Genomic DNA, 16,608 nt, shown 5'->3' with positions numbered 1-16,608 from the left:
TCCCTTTACATGATGATTTTATATTCTTCAAAGTTTAAATTGAATTATGTCCCTTGCGGGGTCAACCTATAGGTCGTAGGGGTTACTATACATAAACAAAACTCATAAAATTATCTGTTTATCATCATACGTTAATACATAAAAACGTATGCTGTTCAATACATAATTGTGCGATCAGGCGTTCAACTGCACCATGAATCTCTCAGAATTTAGTGAATTTCTTTTGTTTAGAAATTTTATATGTATTGATATTATATGTCAAATCAAAGAAGGGATATAATAACGTATCACAAAGAGGTCATATTCTATTTTTAACTTATTACGTCACTTTCCCCATAGCTGAAAGTGCAAAGATGTAAATCAGCGGTAAACAATGATCGTTAAAGCTAATGTTTAAAACATATTCAAGAAAGTTTTCAAGCAAACTTACTTTTCTTTATTCGAAACAGACGACTGAATTAAAAAATCTCGAATAGTCACATGCTATAAACCCGAACCCTCAGTTTAGCCGATAACTGGTCTTAGCCGATAGGTGGTACAGTACCAGTAGCGTTTTTGTGAGAAAAAAGAATCGGTTCAACTCATGCGATATTCCATATACATTTATGGTACATTGTGAACGGTAATGTAAGATATGATAATTTTGTTAACTAAACAGTTTCTGTCGATTTTTTTTACAATGATTTGAATAACGCAATTCGATGAGCGAAGTACAAATAGTGACTTTAATATATGCGCCCGTCCCTGCTAAATGTATTAGGGCTTTGGGGGCATTTTTTCACTAACAGATAACATTATTTACATATGTACGTAAACATCGCCCCGTTTGTTCGCAAATAATTTTTAACTCGCGAGTACAACTCTACTATGAACTTTCTTCGACATTTGTTTCCATGTGTTAGCATTTTGTCAACATGCATTTACAAATAATGCGCCAGATTGTTGTCGACTCGCAATTGAAATACACACCGGTTAGAAAGTGTCATCACTTAACGCAATGCTACATCGTCCGTAGCGTATACATCCATGCTATATTTGCAATAAATAATGAATCATGAAGGCAAAAAAAATGTGCTTCATAGATGACTGTAGAATTCTGCTGAGCTACAGAACTATAGCTTTCCGAAAATATTGCCGGGATTTGCGAACCCTAGATCTATTGTCTAGTACATGCAAAGAATAAAATCAAAGAAGGTGGGTGAATAAGGCGTGTAAAATGCCTATATGAGGAATGATTAGATACGGCAAAATTAAAATATCATAAAATCTGATACTTTTTAAAAAAAAATAATTAAAAACAATGTATATTTAACGTAACATCGGGTTGTAACCTTAAAATATTTTAAATACTTGCAATATATTTATTTAAACTGGCGCGTGTGTGTCAACACCTCCAAATAATGTACATTTATAACTTACATGCCTTTTCTTTCATAGAGTGGGTCTGAGCTCCATATTTTTTGTCACAGTCTAAATGTGGTTTAATGGAATTTAAACCGATTTTTCTCAACAAAAATGTGGAGAGATGACCCACTTCACTTTTAAAAATGTCATTTTGTAGCTCAACTGTTTAACGTTTTAGAAAAGTCCGTAAATTCGTGGTCAACTTCTCATATAGCATTTAAACAACTCACTTTGTTGTGAATGAAATGGCTCAGTGGTTAGAGCACCTGACATTAGGACACTTTATAGAACTTGGGTTTTGGGGTTGTGGGTTCGATACCAACAAAAGTTAAAGATTTATTATATTTTTCTTATCGTTTTTTTTTAATATTTCAAACTGAATATAGTTAGAAATTACCATTTTGTAAACTTGTATTATAACATATCATATATATATTTAATTGAAAAAAGTCATTCTGGGGCAATCAAAATGCATAGTATTACCGAAAACGGGTTGTCAACTGATATAGATACTAACATATAGATACAAAATATAGATCTATACAAGCTTCTATACTACAAAGGCTACTGTGATAAATCTTTGGGTTTTCCCCAAAAGATGACGGCCAAGAGACACAGCATTTGTAAAGTGTGGATTGAGATCACAGCTACGATTTCCACAGAATCATCCATGTAGGAAACTCACGACCAGTTGTGCGAGTAAGCGTTAAGTATTAGTACATGTATACGATATTGGCCGCGGTTTTCGACAACAATAATTATCATACATCACTCATTGGTACATGTAATATGCCACTTTCAAACGAAGCCACCGTCTAACAGTACTTTCAGTACTTTGATTTACAATCATTATTGTTACATGTCATTTCCAATGAAGCCTTCATTTCGAAATAAATTCTATTCTATTTTATTATATTTCATTTCAATTTACAGTTTTGAAGCCCAAACCTTTCATACATGTTTACTGGAATTATATAATATTTATAGTTTGTATCCTACTATAGATCTAGAGGTGCGCCGGGTTTTACCGCGGCAATTTAATTGGATTAATTTAAAAGTTCGAGAGGAGCGATTTTACAATTCTGGTTTTAATATGATGGATACAAACCCGTTATGCATTAACTAATTCAAATGATTTAAATAAATATTAAATATGCCATATGAGCATAAGAAAGAATGTGCGGAGTTACAGTAAACATGGTGACTATGATTTATAATAATTTGAAATTTGAAAATTTTGCTGATTAACAAAGCAAGTTATCAATTGCTTCAAACAAGTTTTCATTTCTATATGCTAAATTTAATTTGAGTTAAAATATTCTTAGGGAATAAGAGGTCAAATTGTTAATAATAATTCTGACGACTGGATATAAAAAGATTAGCTGCAATAATATCTCATAAAAATAGTCATTATTCCCCCCCCCCCCAAAAAAAAAAAACCCAACAAAAAAGATTAAGGGCTATGCAGCGAAATATGAAATATTGACCAAAGGTAACCATCGGATTTGAATGTATACATATTACATATACATTTTCTCAATAATAACTGATCTATGGGGAATCAATCATAATGTACAAGACATTGTGCTCAAATAAGATGTTGACATTATTTGATCTTAAAATTTTGTTATTTATGTCTCTGTTATGACATCATATTAAAAAAATGACCCCTTATTACTTATTTTATATAACCTTCAGCAATTGTTCCATTAAATATTATAGTACTGATATATTTATGTGATTTTCATTTTTTCATGCAAACCCCGCCTGCGCCCCAACAATATACATCATTTGAATTTTTTGGACCGTAACTTTTCAATACAAAATTCGTACTGCAGTAGTGTTATAAAAAAGACATTGAAAATTTTAAATATTATCATATATAATAACAATGAAACTTATTTGTACCTTGTACTTATTTGCAATGCGTAAAAGATAATAAAGAACGCCCGATTTCGCTAGGTGACACGGTCAAATTACCACTGGGGCGAATGAACTTGAACCCTTTCGATGTCACGTCACATGATGTCAAAATGGCGTACGAAGGGAACTGTCAAAATCAAGACTAAGTTAACAACTTATTTTTTGCTCGTTTTTTAACTTAAGAAAATGGACGGAATGATGATGATGCCACCGGTACATAATTTTATATTATATTCTTTTATTCCTTATGAGATTAACTTAATTTTCAGAGTCAATATGGAACGTTAGGTGTGAAATCAGATACAGTGGAGTCGCCTATTCCGGGTCACGTCAGACTGTTTCTTTGATATTTTGCAAAGCTGTTCTGTTTAAATTTTATAGTATATGTATATTGAAAGTACATTTTGTGAGTTATTAAGGATTCAATTTGTTTTTAAAAAAAATTCCCGGAAACAATATTTACAGAGGCATTTCAACAAGGCATGGTTTCCCCACTTTCGAATCAATTTCTCCATTTTCAGGACTAGTGACTTCAAAGTGTCAGTATTACAACTACTGATACTCAAGTAACGGGGGGCAATTTATAAATGTAAATGACAGTCTTGATTTAGAATGAAATGATCGTCATTATGTCATCCTTGTGACATAAAGAAAAATAAACTTTAAGAAAAATAACAAAGAAGATAAATAAAATGACACCTAAGCTGGATGGATCATTTTATTCAATTGAATCTCTTAATTTTTTCTCTCTTTCACGTTTTCGTAAATCTTCAGAAAAATATATTTCAGGTATAGTGACCCGCAATTGGAAAATTCCTTCAGATTGATTAATAAATTGGTGCAAATTTATTTGAGCAGTTATCATTCTGAATAATTGTTGACATATTACTGAATGCATGTGCAATATTTTTCATCCATTATCGCCCTCCCATAACTTTCACATCAACCACACTCCTAGCATAAATAATGAAAATAGCATGTCAAAGATGTGTGAAAATCTCCATTTCCAAAGCGCTTGATTTCTAAATTTGTTTCTCCGAAGGTCTTTAAATGTTAATTTTTGAATATCATTTAATGATCAAAGACAGAAAGGCCTATAGTTCGTGATCAATGTATTTATTAAGTTTTTTATGCTTCAATTTAAACAAGATGACATGAAATACACACGAGTGACCCAGAATTGGAGACGACCGGGAATTGCGGCTACGTACTTCACTGTTCTCCTGATATCAGTGATAGCTACATGTACACGTTACTTGTTAAGAGAAAATAGAGAATGTCCATGACACTTAAAAAACAATAGGATGTGATTTTCTCAAAGGAGTCTGGTGTAAAATTCATTACACAGTCGTGCAATGAACACATATTTTGTAAAATCGAATAGTTAGGACTTGTATTCCAATTTTTTTTTTAAATATAAAAACCATTCAAAGACGGAGCACGGTCATCTCATATACTCATTGATAAAAATTGACAATATTATAAATTCTATTTATTTGATCAACGATAGTCTATTGAAGCATATGTCTGCATGTTTATTGTAACAGGTTTTGCAACTTAAGGTGGCTCACTACACCTTGAAATATTTTCTCAAATCAGCAGGAAATTACTTGATTATGATAGATACTAAAATGAATAAGAAGAGTTTAAGTCAAATAAGCAAAAAATGAGCAACTTTGGATGAAAAGCTCCATGTGGATACGAACTCATGATCTGCGGTTCAGAAGCCCAATACTTTATAACCACTAAGCTAGGACTATATACAACCCTATGGAACGATGTAAATAGTTTAACAAAACATTTAAATTGCCATCATGTGACTTAGTGTTTAAAAAAGTATAAGTCTAGGTGTAGTGAAGAACCTTAATTGAGCTGTATTTTAAAACCATAGACCCCTCTGACACATGCACTTGATTTTAAAAGTTGGCCTTTATTTGGTGTAGTGTCACAAACACAACCAATTTATAAAAAAAGAGAATTCTCATATACTAGATGATATATGCGATGTTACCCACTCACACAACTGTATCTACATATTACTTTGCATTCACAGCTGCAAAGTTGGAAGTCCATTATATAAGATCAATAAGTATGATCCTCTCTCATCTGGCGCTGATTTCATGAGATGAGAGTATCTCATAGTCCACTAAAGAATTGACCAATGTGAGCAAAGCATAGTTACAGATTGACCTTTGATGTGACCTTTGGTCATCCATTTATTACTGCTGTGAAGGGATAACAGCACAGTGCAAGTAGAAACAAAATGGACGATGTAAAAATGAATATTCAGCTGTATGATACTTTATGCGTTTGTTCAAGCAGCCAGGGGTAGGAGAGATCTATGCAGACTTTGGACCTAGACTTTACACTGCCTAAGATAATTATATAAGAACATCTTTGGAAACCCAACTGCCACCCTCACATACTATTATGCAAGACTGGCTGTGGGTTTCCGATGATGTACCGGTATATGAAAATGATATTTTAGCACTTACAAGTCTTGTGTAGTGCATGTTAAATGAAATGTTAAAATGCATGTATCTTCGAAAGCTTAGCCAGACTGTAGGAGTAATGTATACATATATGCATTTAATTTTGTGAAAGGTTGTATGTATTGATTTACATGTGAAATAACAAATTTTTAAATATTAATTTTTTATTTGATTTGAATTTCAGCATTATTTTAGGTTTAATACCACCATCAAGCACCTACTTTTGAAGCCAATAAATGTTACAAACACTGAAGGTATGTGCACAATCAATTTGACTGATTTTAAGTTCAGAAGGATAAGGTTTTGAAAAATTGCAATCTCTTGTTGATTTCTGTCCAATATTTTCATCTTAAAATTTTAGAATAAACCCCCCCCCCCCCCCAAATTATAACCAATGTTAGACTAATAATATTAATGGTCTTTATTTTTCAGGAATCATAGCTGCATCATTTGCATTTTTCTTCGCAACATTTTTTCTGGAAGGAACAAAAATTCTAATGTTTTATTGGACTGTAAGAATACAACAAAACCCACTAACATACGGACAGACAAGTGGCACAAACCAGGATTTATCTCCCTTGTTCGCATCTCTCATGATACCATCAGATTTAGAACATGTAAAAAAAAGAAGGTGAGTTTCTGTGTAAAATTATGAATTATCAATTTGAGCACCAATAGATAATATGTACCACATGTATTCTTTTTAATAGATGCAGCAACCTAAAACATGTAAGCTATAACAAAATTTTTTTACTCCGATTGCAGACTAAAATACCATTTCTGGGGAATGATGACTCATGTGTTCAATGCCATTCTGGGCTACATTATTATGTTGGCAGTGATGCAATACAACTGGTGGATTTTTATTGCCATTTTATTAGGTAAATACTATGAGAGTTTGCTTAGAAGAGAAGCAGAAAAATATATACATGAAGATGTATGCTGCATTTAGAGGATATTCCAGTGAAGCAAGTGAGATAATTAAAAGGAAAATTTTTGGAAAAGGTGTAGTTTTTTATATCTTTTAGACAAGTCTTAGTCAAATTTTTACTGCCTTGTTAGGTGTGCTTGTAGATTGGTACCTTATATGACTGAATTGAGGTTTATTGGTAAAGGGATATCAAATAATCAATGTAATATATAGATATCTGTATCATAGGTATACAATGAATATCCACATAATGTTTGAATGACCATCAGGGGATATTTTGAAGTGATATCTTTTTATGATAAAAAAACCCAAATATCCCTGCACAAAATCTTTATAGACAAACTATGTTCATAAAATTAACATCTTTTTTACAAAATTTACAAATTGCCATTATTTTATCAGGTACGACATGTACAATTGCATTACATGTAATTGGTAAGGAGAGCTTGACAGATGTCCTTTTATTTTCATTAGGAAGCGGATGCGGTTACTTTTGTTTCGGAGCATTATCATATTCTATCAGGGAGAAGTATGCCAACTTAAATCTTTTCAGAGACACTGATTCTAGTCACATCAACTCAACCTGTGAAGAGGAGCCCCCAGTGTTAACTTGAATGAATGGTCTTCCACATCAATCATGGTTCTTTCCTCTGAACTAGATTTTCATGAATTAACTTTCCACAATGCTTTTGAAAAATCATGGTTCTTCCCTTTCAAGTCTTCAACAACATTCCTTTTGTGAAGAAATCAGATCTGAGTTAGAAAGAAATTGATTTTGTTGATTGATTTTGCCTTATGACTGTTAATGGATTTTTCAAATATTTTTGTTTTAAATTATTTGTTGATTAACAATTTGTTAATGCATGTATTTCTTAAAGTTCACTTTTACTTAATGAAAATTTTAAAAATTAACTCATTATTTTATTTTACAATATTTAATATGTGCTAGTGGTTCATTTGTTGTAGTCTGGTGAATGGGCCATTATTTAATGCTCTTATGATTATTTTATCAAATGTTATGTATTAAACATTTGTTTTTCAACAATACTCTGTTTTACATGCACAAATATTTGTAGTATTTTTTCATTGAATTTGATTGAGATACATTTAATTTTTTCCCCTATGCAATTTGCATAGGTATGTTTGTGATAAATTGAGTTGATGCAAAGTTCAGCAGCATTGTTTCAAAGTGTCTCAGTATTGTACATAGGATGTAGAACTATAGGTTGTTGGAAAAACAAAATTGTCAGCGTTTTTTTTATGCACAACAAACATCAAATGGAATTGAAGAGTTGTTTGCTGTTTGACACTCTATTTTCAAAACAAAATACCCCATTATTATTGGTGCTTGATATATATTATAATTGATGTATTTTTTGTGCTCTGTAAAATGAATTTTTATGTATTATTTTGATGTATCGAATGTAAAAAAGGGTTTTTGGAAAAAGTCATTTTGAACTGAACAAACCCCAAGTACATGTACATGTAGCACAGTTGAATTATTTGATGGCTTTTTCTGTCATTTGAAATTTCATGACATTGTATATGCAAGTTCAAGTACTATGTACTGTGATTAAAAGTTTGTTTACACTATACCCAACATGTACATGCATTGACTTATTCTCCCTTTGATAGAATTAGAATCAGGCTACCAGTCAAAGAATAGTGTTCATTACTGCAAGCTTTGTGCTCTTAATTGTTACTGCTTTATGATTTTTTAATAAGACGTTTGAAGTTTGTATGTGTATGTGTTTTTATTAAGTGGACCCCCCTAAACTTCTTCCAAATAAAGTTAAATCATTCCCTCTCTGGCAAAGAAAATGAACAATTTGTGAGTCTTAATTCCTGGGATTTCTCTATATTAGACTGATTTGATGGCATGGTTTGAAGAAAACCTGTGTTCAATGGTGTAATGTATAGAAAACCATTTTAGTGACGCCCCTCCTGGGTTAAAATGTGACCAATCAACCACCTTTGAGTAATTGGTTATATTGGCTAGCATTTTGACGACTCATCCAGGTTTTTTATTATATAAGCAGGCATGACTACATGTATCTGTTTTTAAAACTTCATCAACATCATCCCATTTATTTGATTTTTTAACTGATTAATTTACAGCCATTCCTAATAAAAATGTTAAGTCTACAAACCTTAAAAAAAACCTGTAATGTTATTTTTTTTTGTATAATCACGAGAAGAAAAAATCACAAAATTCTAACTTTGAAAACTTCATTTTTACCCTACAAAATATCTAAAATCCAGAAGCCCCCATCAGGGCTTTGCCCTGGACCCACTGGGGGCCTCAAGGCGGCTCATACCTCTGCCGTAACGGGCACCTAGTCGAACTTCAAATTCTGGATCCGCCCCTGACCCAATACTTTCGATAATTTTACGCTTCACGAGAACTTTTATGTGAACATTTTTTTTTACACGAAATCTGTGTTCTAGGTGGCGTACATTATAGTTGCTCTGAAAACTAAATTCCTTTCAATTGGAGTTCATATTTATGTTCTGTATAGATGAGTTTGTCGGAAACAAAGAAAAATGTTCATAGCAAGCTAAGAAATCTATTCATGCATTGAGTTACTTTTTGGAATTGTATATTGCGTCTGCAAATTTTTAACAAAACGATACAGTGCACAAGATTATTTTAGAACAAAGGAAAGGAACGATCATACTACAAACGCGCAAAGGAGTCGGGGGGGGGGGGTACTTTCTCTACCAATGTGAAGTATAAATATTTAGGAATTTTCGGGAAATTTCTAGTTTAAAGAGATGTTATTAATTCTGAGCGGAATGGATCGAACATGTTTTACAATCCCTTAAACAATTTTGCATATCATGCGGAACTTTTTATGCTGGTATATTTTACAAAGATCGATAACTCATAATTTTAATGAATGTCACAATCGCGACAAATTTACTTAACGCATTTAAAATACTAAACACAAACAAAAAGTACAAGTTATCTTATGAATTTGTTACGGAAGTAAGAACTAGATATATAAAGTCAAAGTCAACTTCTGGTATAGGCTGTACTTTGGATATAATGTAAGTTTATGACTATGACATGTCGACTGACGATATCTTTCATGTGTGTTATTTCACGCCACCCTCAAATATATGCAACAATTGTCTTTTGGTTTGGAGCTGGGGTGGTGGGGTAGATTCCTTAACTATGCATAAGATATAAATACCTAGTTTTCAAATATGACATTTTAAGGGTTGAAGTATTTATAGATAACCATTCTGTTAGATGAACACAGTTTAATTAATGTATGATTTGCAATAATGTTTTCTTTTTTCTGTAATGAGTCTTAAACACCTTAATAAATCAAAAACGTCTTCATTTTTTATCAAAATCAATAAATTCGAACGACGGACACAAATTGCAACGAAATTTATTAATGTTCAATAATTTAAAAACGTAAAATAATACATATGAAATAATGACGAAAAAAAAGTCGATGAACGTAATGCTGTGCGTTGGAAATAAAAGCTCTCTAAGCATTGGGTTCTGTCACAGACGACGGATCTAACCCGCTAACGCACACCCTGCCGCGTTTGGCCAGTCACACACTTTGAGATTGTCATTCCATTCCAGTCCAGCTGGACACTGGCGCTCGTACAGTATGCCCCAGACACACGTCACATATCCCCCACATGTCTTGCAAGACTGGTACTCGCCACTGGCTTTACCCTTACAGTCCTTCACACAATCTGTGAATCAAAGATCAAGCATTTATATTGTACTCTCTTCACATACCGGTATATACTTTTGAAATCTACAATTGACACATTTATGCATTTTCAAAGAATGTATATTTTACTCAAATACTAAATGTGCTTATGACAGTTTGCTTCATTGGAAAAAAGTAACGCATTTTCACACAATCGTAGAAATTACGAGAACTATATACGAATATCATAACTTACTTCCGGCACCGGTCTTTGAGTTGTTGGACACTGTTGTAGCCCCAGCTAAAAAATAAAATCAAAATATTCAGCTCAAAAATTTAAAAATTTATTCTCAATCCCTTTCTTACACTAAAAATACTAATTGCTATGTTAGTTTTTGAATGTTTAATGTAAATCGTATAAAATTTTACCACTTGTTGCAGACTGAGTTGTCATGGCGGCAGAAGTCATGTTACTAGATGGCGTGGTATTACCCGATGATGTTGTGTTACCGGGTGATGTTGTGTTAGAACTGGCTGTGGTTGTAACATTGTTGTTGCTGGTTGTATTGGAGCTAGGTGTTGTTGTTGCGGCCGAGCTTGCATTAGTGTTTGCACTAGTACTGTTGCTGGAAGCTGTCGTTCCGTTTGCTGGTGCTGTACTGTTGCTTGCAGCAGTTGTTGGTGGGGCGCTCGTAGAGTTTCCTGATTGTAATCGAATAAGTATACAAAAATTTTAAGTAATACACACTTTCAAAAGTACTGCTAATTAGAAAAAAGACGGAGATTCCTTGTCCTACATAAGGTTAGCCAGACAGTTCAAATGAATAAAGTATTTCATCTTGCCCCTAAAGCGCAACGTTTATTTAGTGATAATATTGGACGTAACCTTTATCAAAATAGGCCCAATCTACCGGTAATTACTTTTATGTAACCAAGAATGGTAAACAAAGCGTACTCGTTAAAGAGACAAATTCCGTTCATTTATCTTACATAAAGTGAATGTAACTGTGTTAATTGCCCTCTCGCCCCCATACCTGTGTCCAGAGCGCAGCCCAAAAGGTCGAACCTCATGGAGATGTGGTTATTCCAGTCCAAGGGGTTGACTCGGATACATTTGGCGATGACTGGGCAGTCAAAATTGTTAGTTACTATGGAGTTTTCATCTGTATTTCCAACAAAAATCTAAAAAGAAAACATGCTTCAAATTGTATTGAATAATGGTAATCATTAAACGTTAAATTGATTGCCACTTATAAAATTAAGGGATACAAGAACATGATATAATCGAAAAGTAAAAGAAATTGTAGATGCACATAAAATATTTTAACACTTTCATTTAAAACAGAAAATTTACTTTAAAAAATCTTCTTTTTTTTCAATATCCGAAATGCCATTAGAAATGAAATTTATCTCTTAGAATTAAACGATGAAATTACCAACAACAAAATCCTTTGGAACATAAAAAGGTGCATTGCTTTCAAATCTAAGATAAACCTAGACTATTTTTTATTTCATTTTTATTCACGATACATTATAATACTTTCCCTACAAATTTCATAGATAAATGTAATATACATTATCATTTAGGGTTTTGAAACCGAAAAGGATTGCTCATTTTTGTGAACACGATTAACAATCATATTTATTTCTGTGTATCATGTAACAAGATGAATTATTGATAAAATAAGACGATATTTTTCTGAGTTTTTTGAATTTTGTTTTTTAATTTTAAATAAAAATCAAACTGAATGAGACAGGGAGGTCAGCATATTAACCAACAGCTCCACCTTATATTTGTAAAGATGATTCGTTAGCTATAAACTATAATATTTAATAAAGAAAAATTCTATTAGTTTTAAGTTTAAAATTAAAATGTTTCCTTATATCCATAAACAAAATTCTTCTTCTTGTGGAGATTTATAAAGTCTAAAAATGGTCACGAGTCGGAAGAATTACCGAAATGCTAAAAGTTTACTGCTGTACGATCAGGTGGGTGAAACGTTAATATGACAAAAATGAAATTGCATTTTGTTTGAAATTGCTTGTATTTACAATAATAGATACGAATTCATATTTTCCCTCAAATTTGATTCAATTCGCTATGATTTATTGATTCAATTTACTAAATATAATGGACGACTTTCTTCTTTCAATTTTCCAAAAAGAGTCAACACATTGAATATAAGTTACTACACCTACTGAAGGGAAGACATGTTTTATTTTATGAAACCTTCTTTGCTTACAGAATGACAAAACCATAGCTTCATGCAATGCTGTTACTTGAATGCTAATTAAATTTTGAATTTGATGAATTGTTCCCTGTAATTTGAAGATTTTTGAAAGTAAAATTCCGCGGATATATAACATACAATTACTTTACCAATATTTTAAGTTTTTAACGGCTTAAAAAATTTCTTAGCTTTTTTAAAGACCTTAACTTTCCCAATGTTACTCAAAAATGTGTTGGTTATCCACTATCCGAGGTATTCATTTTAATCTTATATTAAAAACAATTAGGGGGAAATAAATTCGGATAAAAAATAGCTTAAATAACCGATATCTCATTTTCAATATTCACAGAATCACTTTTCACCTAGTTGGCGCATTTTCATTCGGTAAAGTTACAAATAAACAGTGTACAGCCAAATGGTTAACACAATATAAAGCGTAGAACCAAGCTCAACACTGACGTTAATCTGGTAATATACTGACTGTATCATTGACTGTGTGGTCTCCTATAGGATGCCAGCTGTTGGAATTGTTGCTGCAGTCCATACTGTACTGAACTCGGTACTTCTTCACCCACTGATGGCAGCAACCATTTCGTCCTTGGGTCATTATGCCTCGAATAAGACTTGGCTCAGATAGATTCACCTAAATTTACATTGAATGGAAAATAAAAATTATAAACGTTATCAACATTTGTTGTTTTCAAGACAATAATAATATGAAAATAAAAAAATATTAATAAAATGCCACTAACAGCAGTTATTGGAAAATCACCGATGTCAAATATATCAAGGAAAAAAATCTTTTTATCCTTCATGTTAATTAATACAATATTAAAAGTAAACTAGATAGAATTGTTCATTTTGATACATAACAAGAGGCCCATGGGCCACATCGCTCACCTGAGGAACAATAGGTATGATAAAATCAGCTCAATGGAGTCATAATACAAACTATCTGGACAATATACAATAATTCATGTAAATCCTGTATAAATAAAATCCATTTTCCCCTGGATATTCTTATGTTTATAATCATTAGTCCCTTTTCTAACAGGATGATTTTATAATAGTCATATCATGTGTTGAGTATTGCAGTTCTCAAAAAGATCCCTAACAATAGTTTATATATGGGATATAAACGTACAGTAAACTCTCAACCTTCTCGTGAGGCCAAAGAATTGTCCTGGGGCCAAAGTCTTAACAATTATAAAGAATCATCTGGCTGATTAGTTTCTGAGAAGATTTTTAAAGATTTACCCTATAAATTCCTTTGTTAAACTTTGACCCCCCCCCCCATTGTGGCCCCACCCTACCCCTGGGGATCATTATTTTCACAACTTTGAATCTACACTACCTGAGGATGCTTTCACACAAGTTCCAGCTTTCCTGGCTGATTAGTTTCTGAGAAGAAGATTTTTAAAGATGACTCTGTTTATTCCTATGTAAAACATCGACCTCCCATTGTGGCCCAAACCTACCCCCAGGGGTCATGCTTTTCACAAATTTGAATCTACACTAACTGAGGATGCTTCCACACAAGTTTTAGCTTTCCTGGCTAATTAGTTTCTGAGAAGAAGATTTTTAAAGATTTACTGTATATAATCATATGTTCAACTTCAATCCCCCATTGTGGCCCCAACCTACCCCCAGGGGTCATGATTTTCACAACTTTGAATCTTCACTACCTGAGGATGCTTCCACACAAGTTCCAGCTTTGCCTTCGAATTAGTTACTGAGAAGAAGATTTTTAAAGATTTACTGTATATATTCCTATGTTAAACTTCGATCCCCCATTGTGGCCCAACCCTACCCCCAGGGGTCATGATTTTTACAACTTTGAATTTACACTACCTGAGGATGCATCCACACAAGTGTCAGCTTTCCTGGCTGATTAGTTTCTGAGAAGAAGATTTTAAAAGATTAACTGTGTATATTCCTATGTAAAACGTCGATCTCCCATTGTGGCCCAAACCTACCCCCGGGGGTCATGATTTTCACAAATTTGAATCTTCACTACATAAGGATGCATCCACACAAGTGTCAGCTTTCCTGGCCAATTAGTTTCTGAGAAGAAGATTTTTAAAGATTTACTTTTTATATTCATGTTAAACTTCGACCCTCCATTGTGGCCCCACCCTATCCCCAGGGGTCATGATTTTCACATCTTTGAATCTACACTACCTGAGGATGCTTCCACACAAGTTTCAGCTTTCCTGGCCGATTAGTTTCTGAGAAGAGGATTTCTAAAGATTTACTCTATATATTCATTTGTTAAACTTCGACCCCCCATTGTGGCCCCATTCTCAGGTGAGCTAAAAAGGTTAAGTTTACAATTCAATAAGTTGGTTTCTGGAAGAACAGATTTTGAAAATTTTCGTAATAAATATTGACAATTTTTTTACTTTTTAAAGCGCTAAGCATAGCTCAGCCCTTTATTGTCGTTAGACTTCAACTTCCGGTGCATCGAATAACCGCCCCCTATAAGCAAAAGTATACATCATTTAAACTGGTTAGGGAACCAGTTTCAGGGGTTTATGCACATAACTGCACGGGCTATTGTGAATCTAATTTATGGGTTATTGTGAAATTAATGTACGGGGCTTACATACATCATTGCAGGGACTGTCATGCAGTGATGAGGAAATATAGTGCGTATACAGAGGCTGAAATGCTATATACATATATCTGTTATATACATACAGAAGCTGGGTTAGCGCTTTTCAGTACTATCAGTACTTTGATTTAATCTTTAGCTTTTAAGATCTGTGTACAATCATAGAATTGTTAGCAAATCTCTGTATCTTGCTTATAATTCGAAGCAAACACTCAAAAATGGTTAGTAAATAGAAATTGTTAACAATTAAACACAAGAAACATGCACTACATGTATAACAAATAAAGAAGTTCTTTATTTGTTATACATGTAGTGCATGTTTCTTGTGTTTAATTGTTTCACACAATTTATTTTTTCGAAATGAATCATATATATACATGTATATACCTACATTTTTCCGTAAGCGATATCAAACTCTATTTAAACTGAATAAACTAGAGAAAATGCCGAGCATCTCAACAAAAACCTATTGCATTAATCTACCATTACGCAAAAAATAATGCCGAATTACCGATAGAATGAATTGTATTTCAGTACTCCTACATCAGATTTTGCTTAATTTGCGCAGGTAAACAGTTAACGTAACTGTTTGATTTACCGAAGTCTCTGTTTGATTTGATACGTAAAAAGCACGAAATACAGACGACAGTTTCCAGGTTACAAAGCATAAATAATGAAAACGGAACGAAAATCAGAACAAGCTAACATCAACGTCATGTGTGAAAACTGTCAACGCATTGAAATATTTAGCCTCAATTTACTTCACAAAATCGGCACCAATATATTTTTCATGTTTCAAAAATTTCCCTTCATACGCGAACTGTTGCACAACAAGCAAATTCATCATAGTCAGATCGACCCTTTTTCGTATAATGTCATGGCTGCTTTAAACAAAAAACCTCGTTTTAGAAGTATGGAATACGAGTCTTGGTAAAATGGGTAAGCAAAACCGGGCCGTGGCAAAATAAAAGCCGGGGCAGATCGGCAACCGTCAATTCCAAATACGCATTATTTTGCAGCAATATTTACAGCAAATACAAATATACTGGTCCATCAAATATCCTGAAATTTTAATGAGATTGGCAGATTAATAACTGCTTATCTTTTGTTTTGCCCAAACCAAGTCTTGTCTACCCATTTTACCGGATGCCGAATCCGAGGCTATTAAACTGATTGAAACACGCCTTTCCTTTATTATTATTTTCGTAATAACTCAGATTTGAAACAGAATTAGACCTTAATTTTTGCAATTTATATTTTCCTTCCCATAAGGATAATTTATGCTAAACTACGTTGAATTGGAATCAGTAGTTCTTGAGAAGAAGATTTTTAA

The 16,608-nt window shown here is 33.0% G+C and overlaps 2 protein-coding genes across 2 annotated transcripts in view; one reads left to right on the top strand and one right to left on the bottom strand.

Annotated features, from left to right (window-relative positions):
• The first annotated feature begins 3,406 nt into the window (after positions 1 to 3,406).
• On the top strand, positions 3,407 to 7,497 carry LOC105339481 (high affinity copper uptake protein 1). The gene is made up of 5 exons (XM_011445056.4): positions 3,407 to 3,540; positions 6,004 to 6,073; positions 6,252 to 6,450; positions 6,585 to 6,700; positions 7,225 to 7,497. Exons 1-5 carry the CDS (start codon positions 3,514 to 3,516, stop codon positions 7,362 to 7,364), a joined length of 552 nt encoding a protein of 183 aa, XP_011443358.2. The 5' UTR covers positions 3,407 to 3,513; the 3' UTR covers positions 7,365 to 7,497.
• A 2,638-nt stretch (positions 7,498 to 10,135) lies between these two features.
• The window catches only part of LOC105327324 (uncharacterized), a 49,985-nt gene continuing 43,512 nt past the window's right edge, over positions 10,136 to 16,608 (bottom strand). The window contains exons 85-89 of the mRNA XM_034445675.2: positions 13,143 to 13,304; positions 11,465 to 11,612; positions 10,860 to 11,132; positions 10,687 to 10,731; positions 10,136 to 10,470 (exon numbers count right to left, since the gene is read on the bottom strand). Of these exons, the coding sequence (XP_034301566.2) occupies positions 10,286 to 10,470; positions 10,687 to 10,731; positions 10,860 to 11,132; positions 11,465 to 11,612; positions 13,143 to 13,304 (813 nt within the window). The 3' untranslated portion in view covers positions 10,136 to 10,285. The remainder of the gene's footprint in view (positions 10,471 to 10,686; positions 10,732 to 10,859; positions 11,133 to 11,464; positions 11,613 to 13,142; positions 13,305 to 16,608) is intronic.

Source organism: Magallana gigas, chromosome 2 (genome assembly GCF_963853765.1).
Source record: "Magallana gigas chromosome 2, xbMagGiga1.1, whole genome shotgun sequence".
NCBI lineage: Eukaryota > Metazoa > Mollusca > Bivalvia > Ostreida > Ostreidae > Magallana > Magallana gigas.
The sequence above is the reverse complement of the archived record's forward strand: the minus strand, read 5'-3'. Positions and strand labels throughout refer to the sequence as shown.

Coding starts and splice junctions, on each gene's coding strand:
- LOC105339481 (XM_011445056.4), top strand. CDS start 3,514: ATGGACGGAATGATGATGATGCCACCG. Junction 6,074..6,251: donor AAATGTTACAAACACTGAAG/GTATGTGCACAA, acceptor TTTATTTTTCAG/GAATCATAGCTGCATCATTT. Junction 6,451..6,584: donor GAACATGTAAAAAAAAGAAG/GTGAGTTTCTGT, acceptor CTCCGATTGCAG/ACTAAAATACCATTTCTGGG.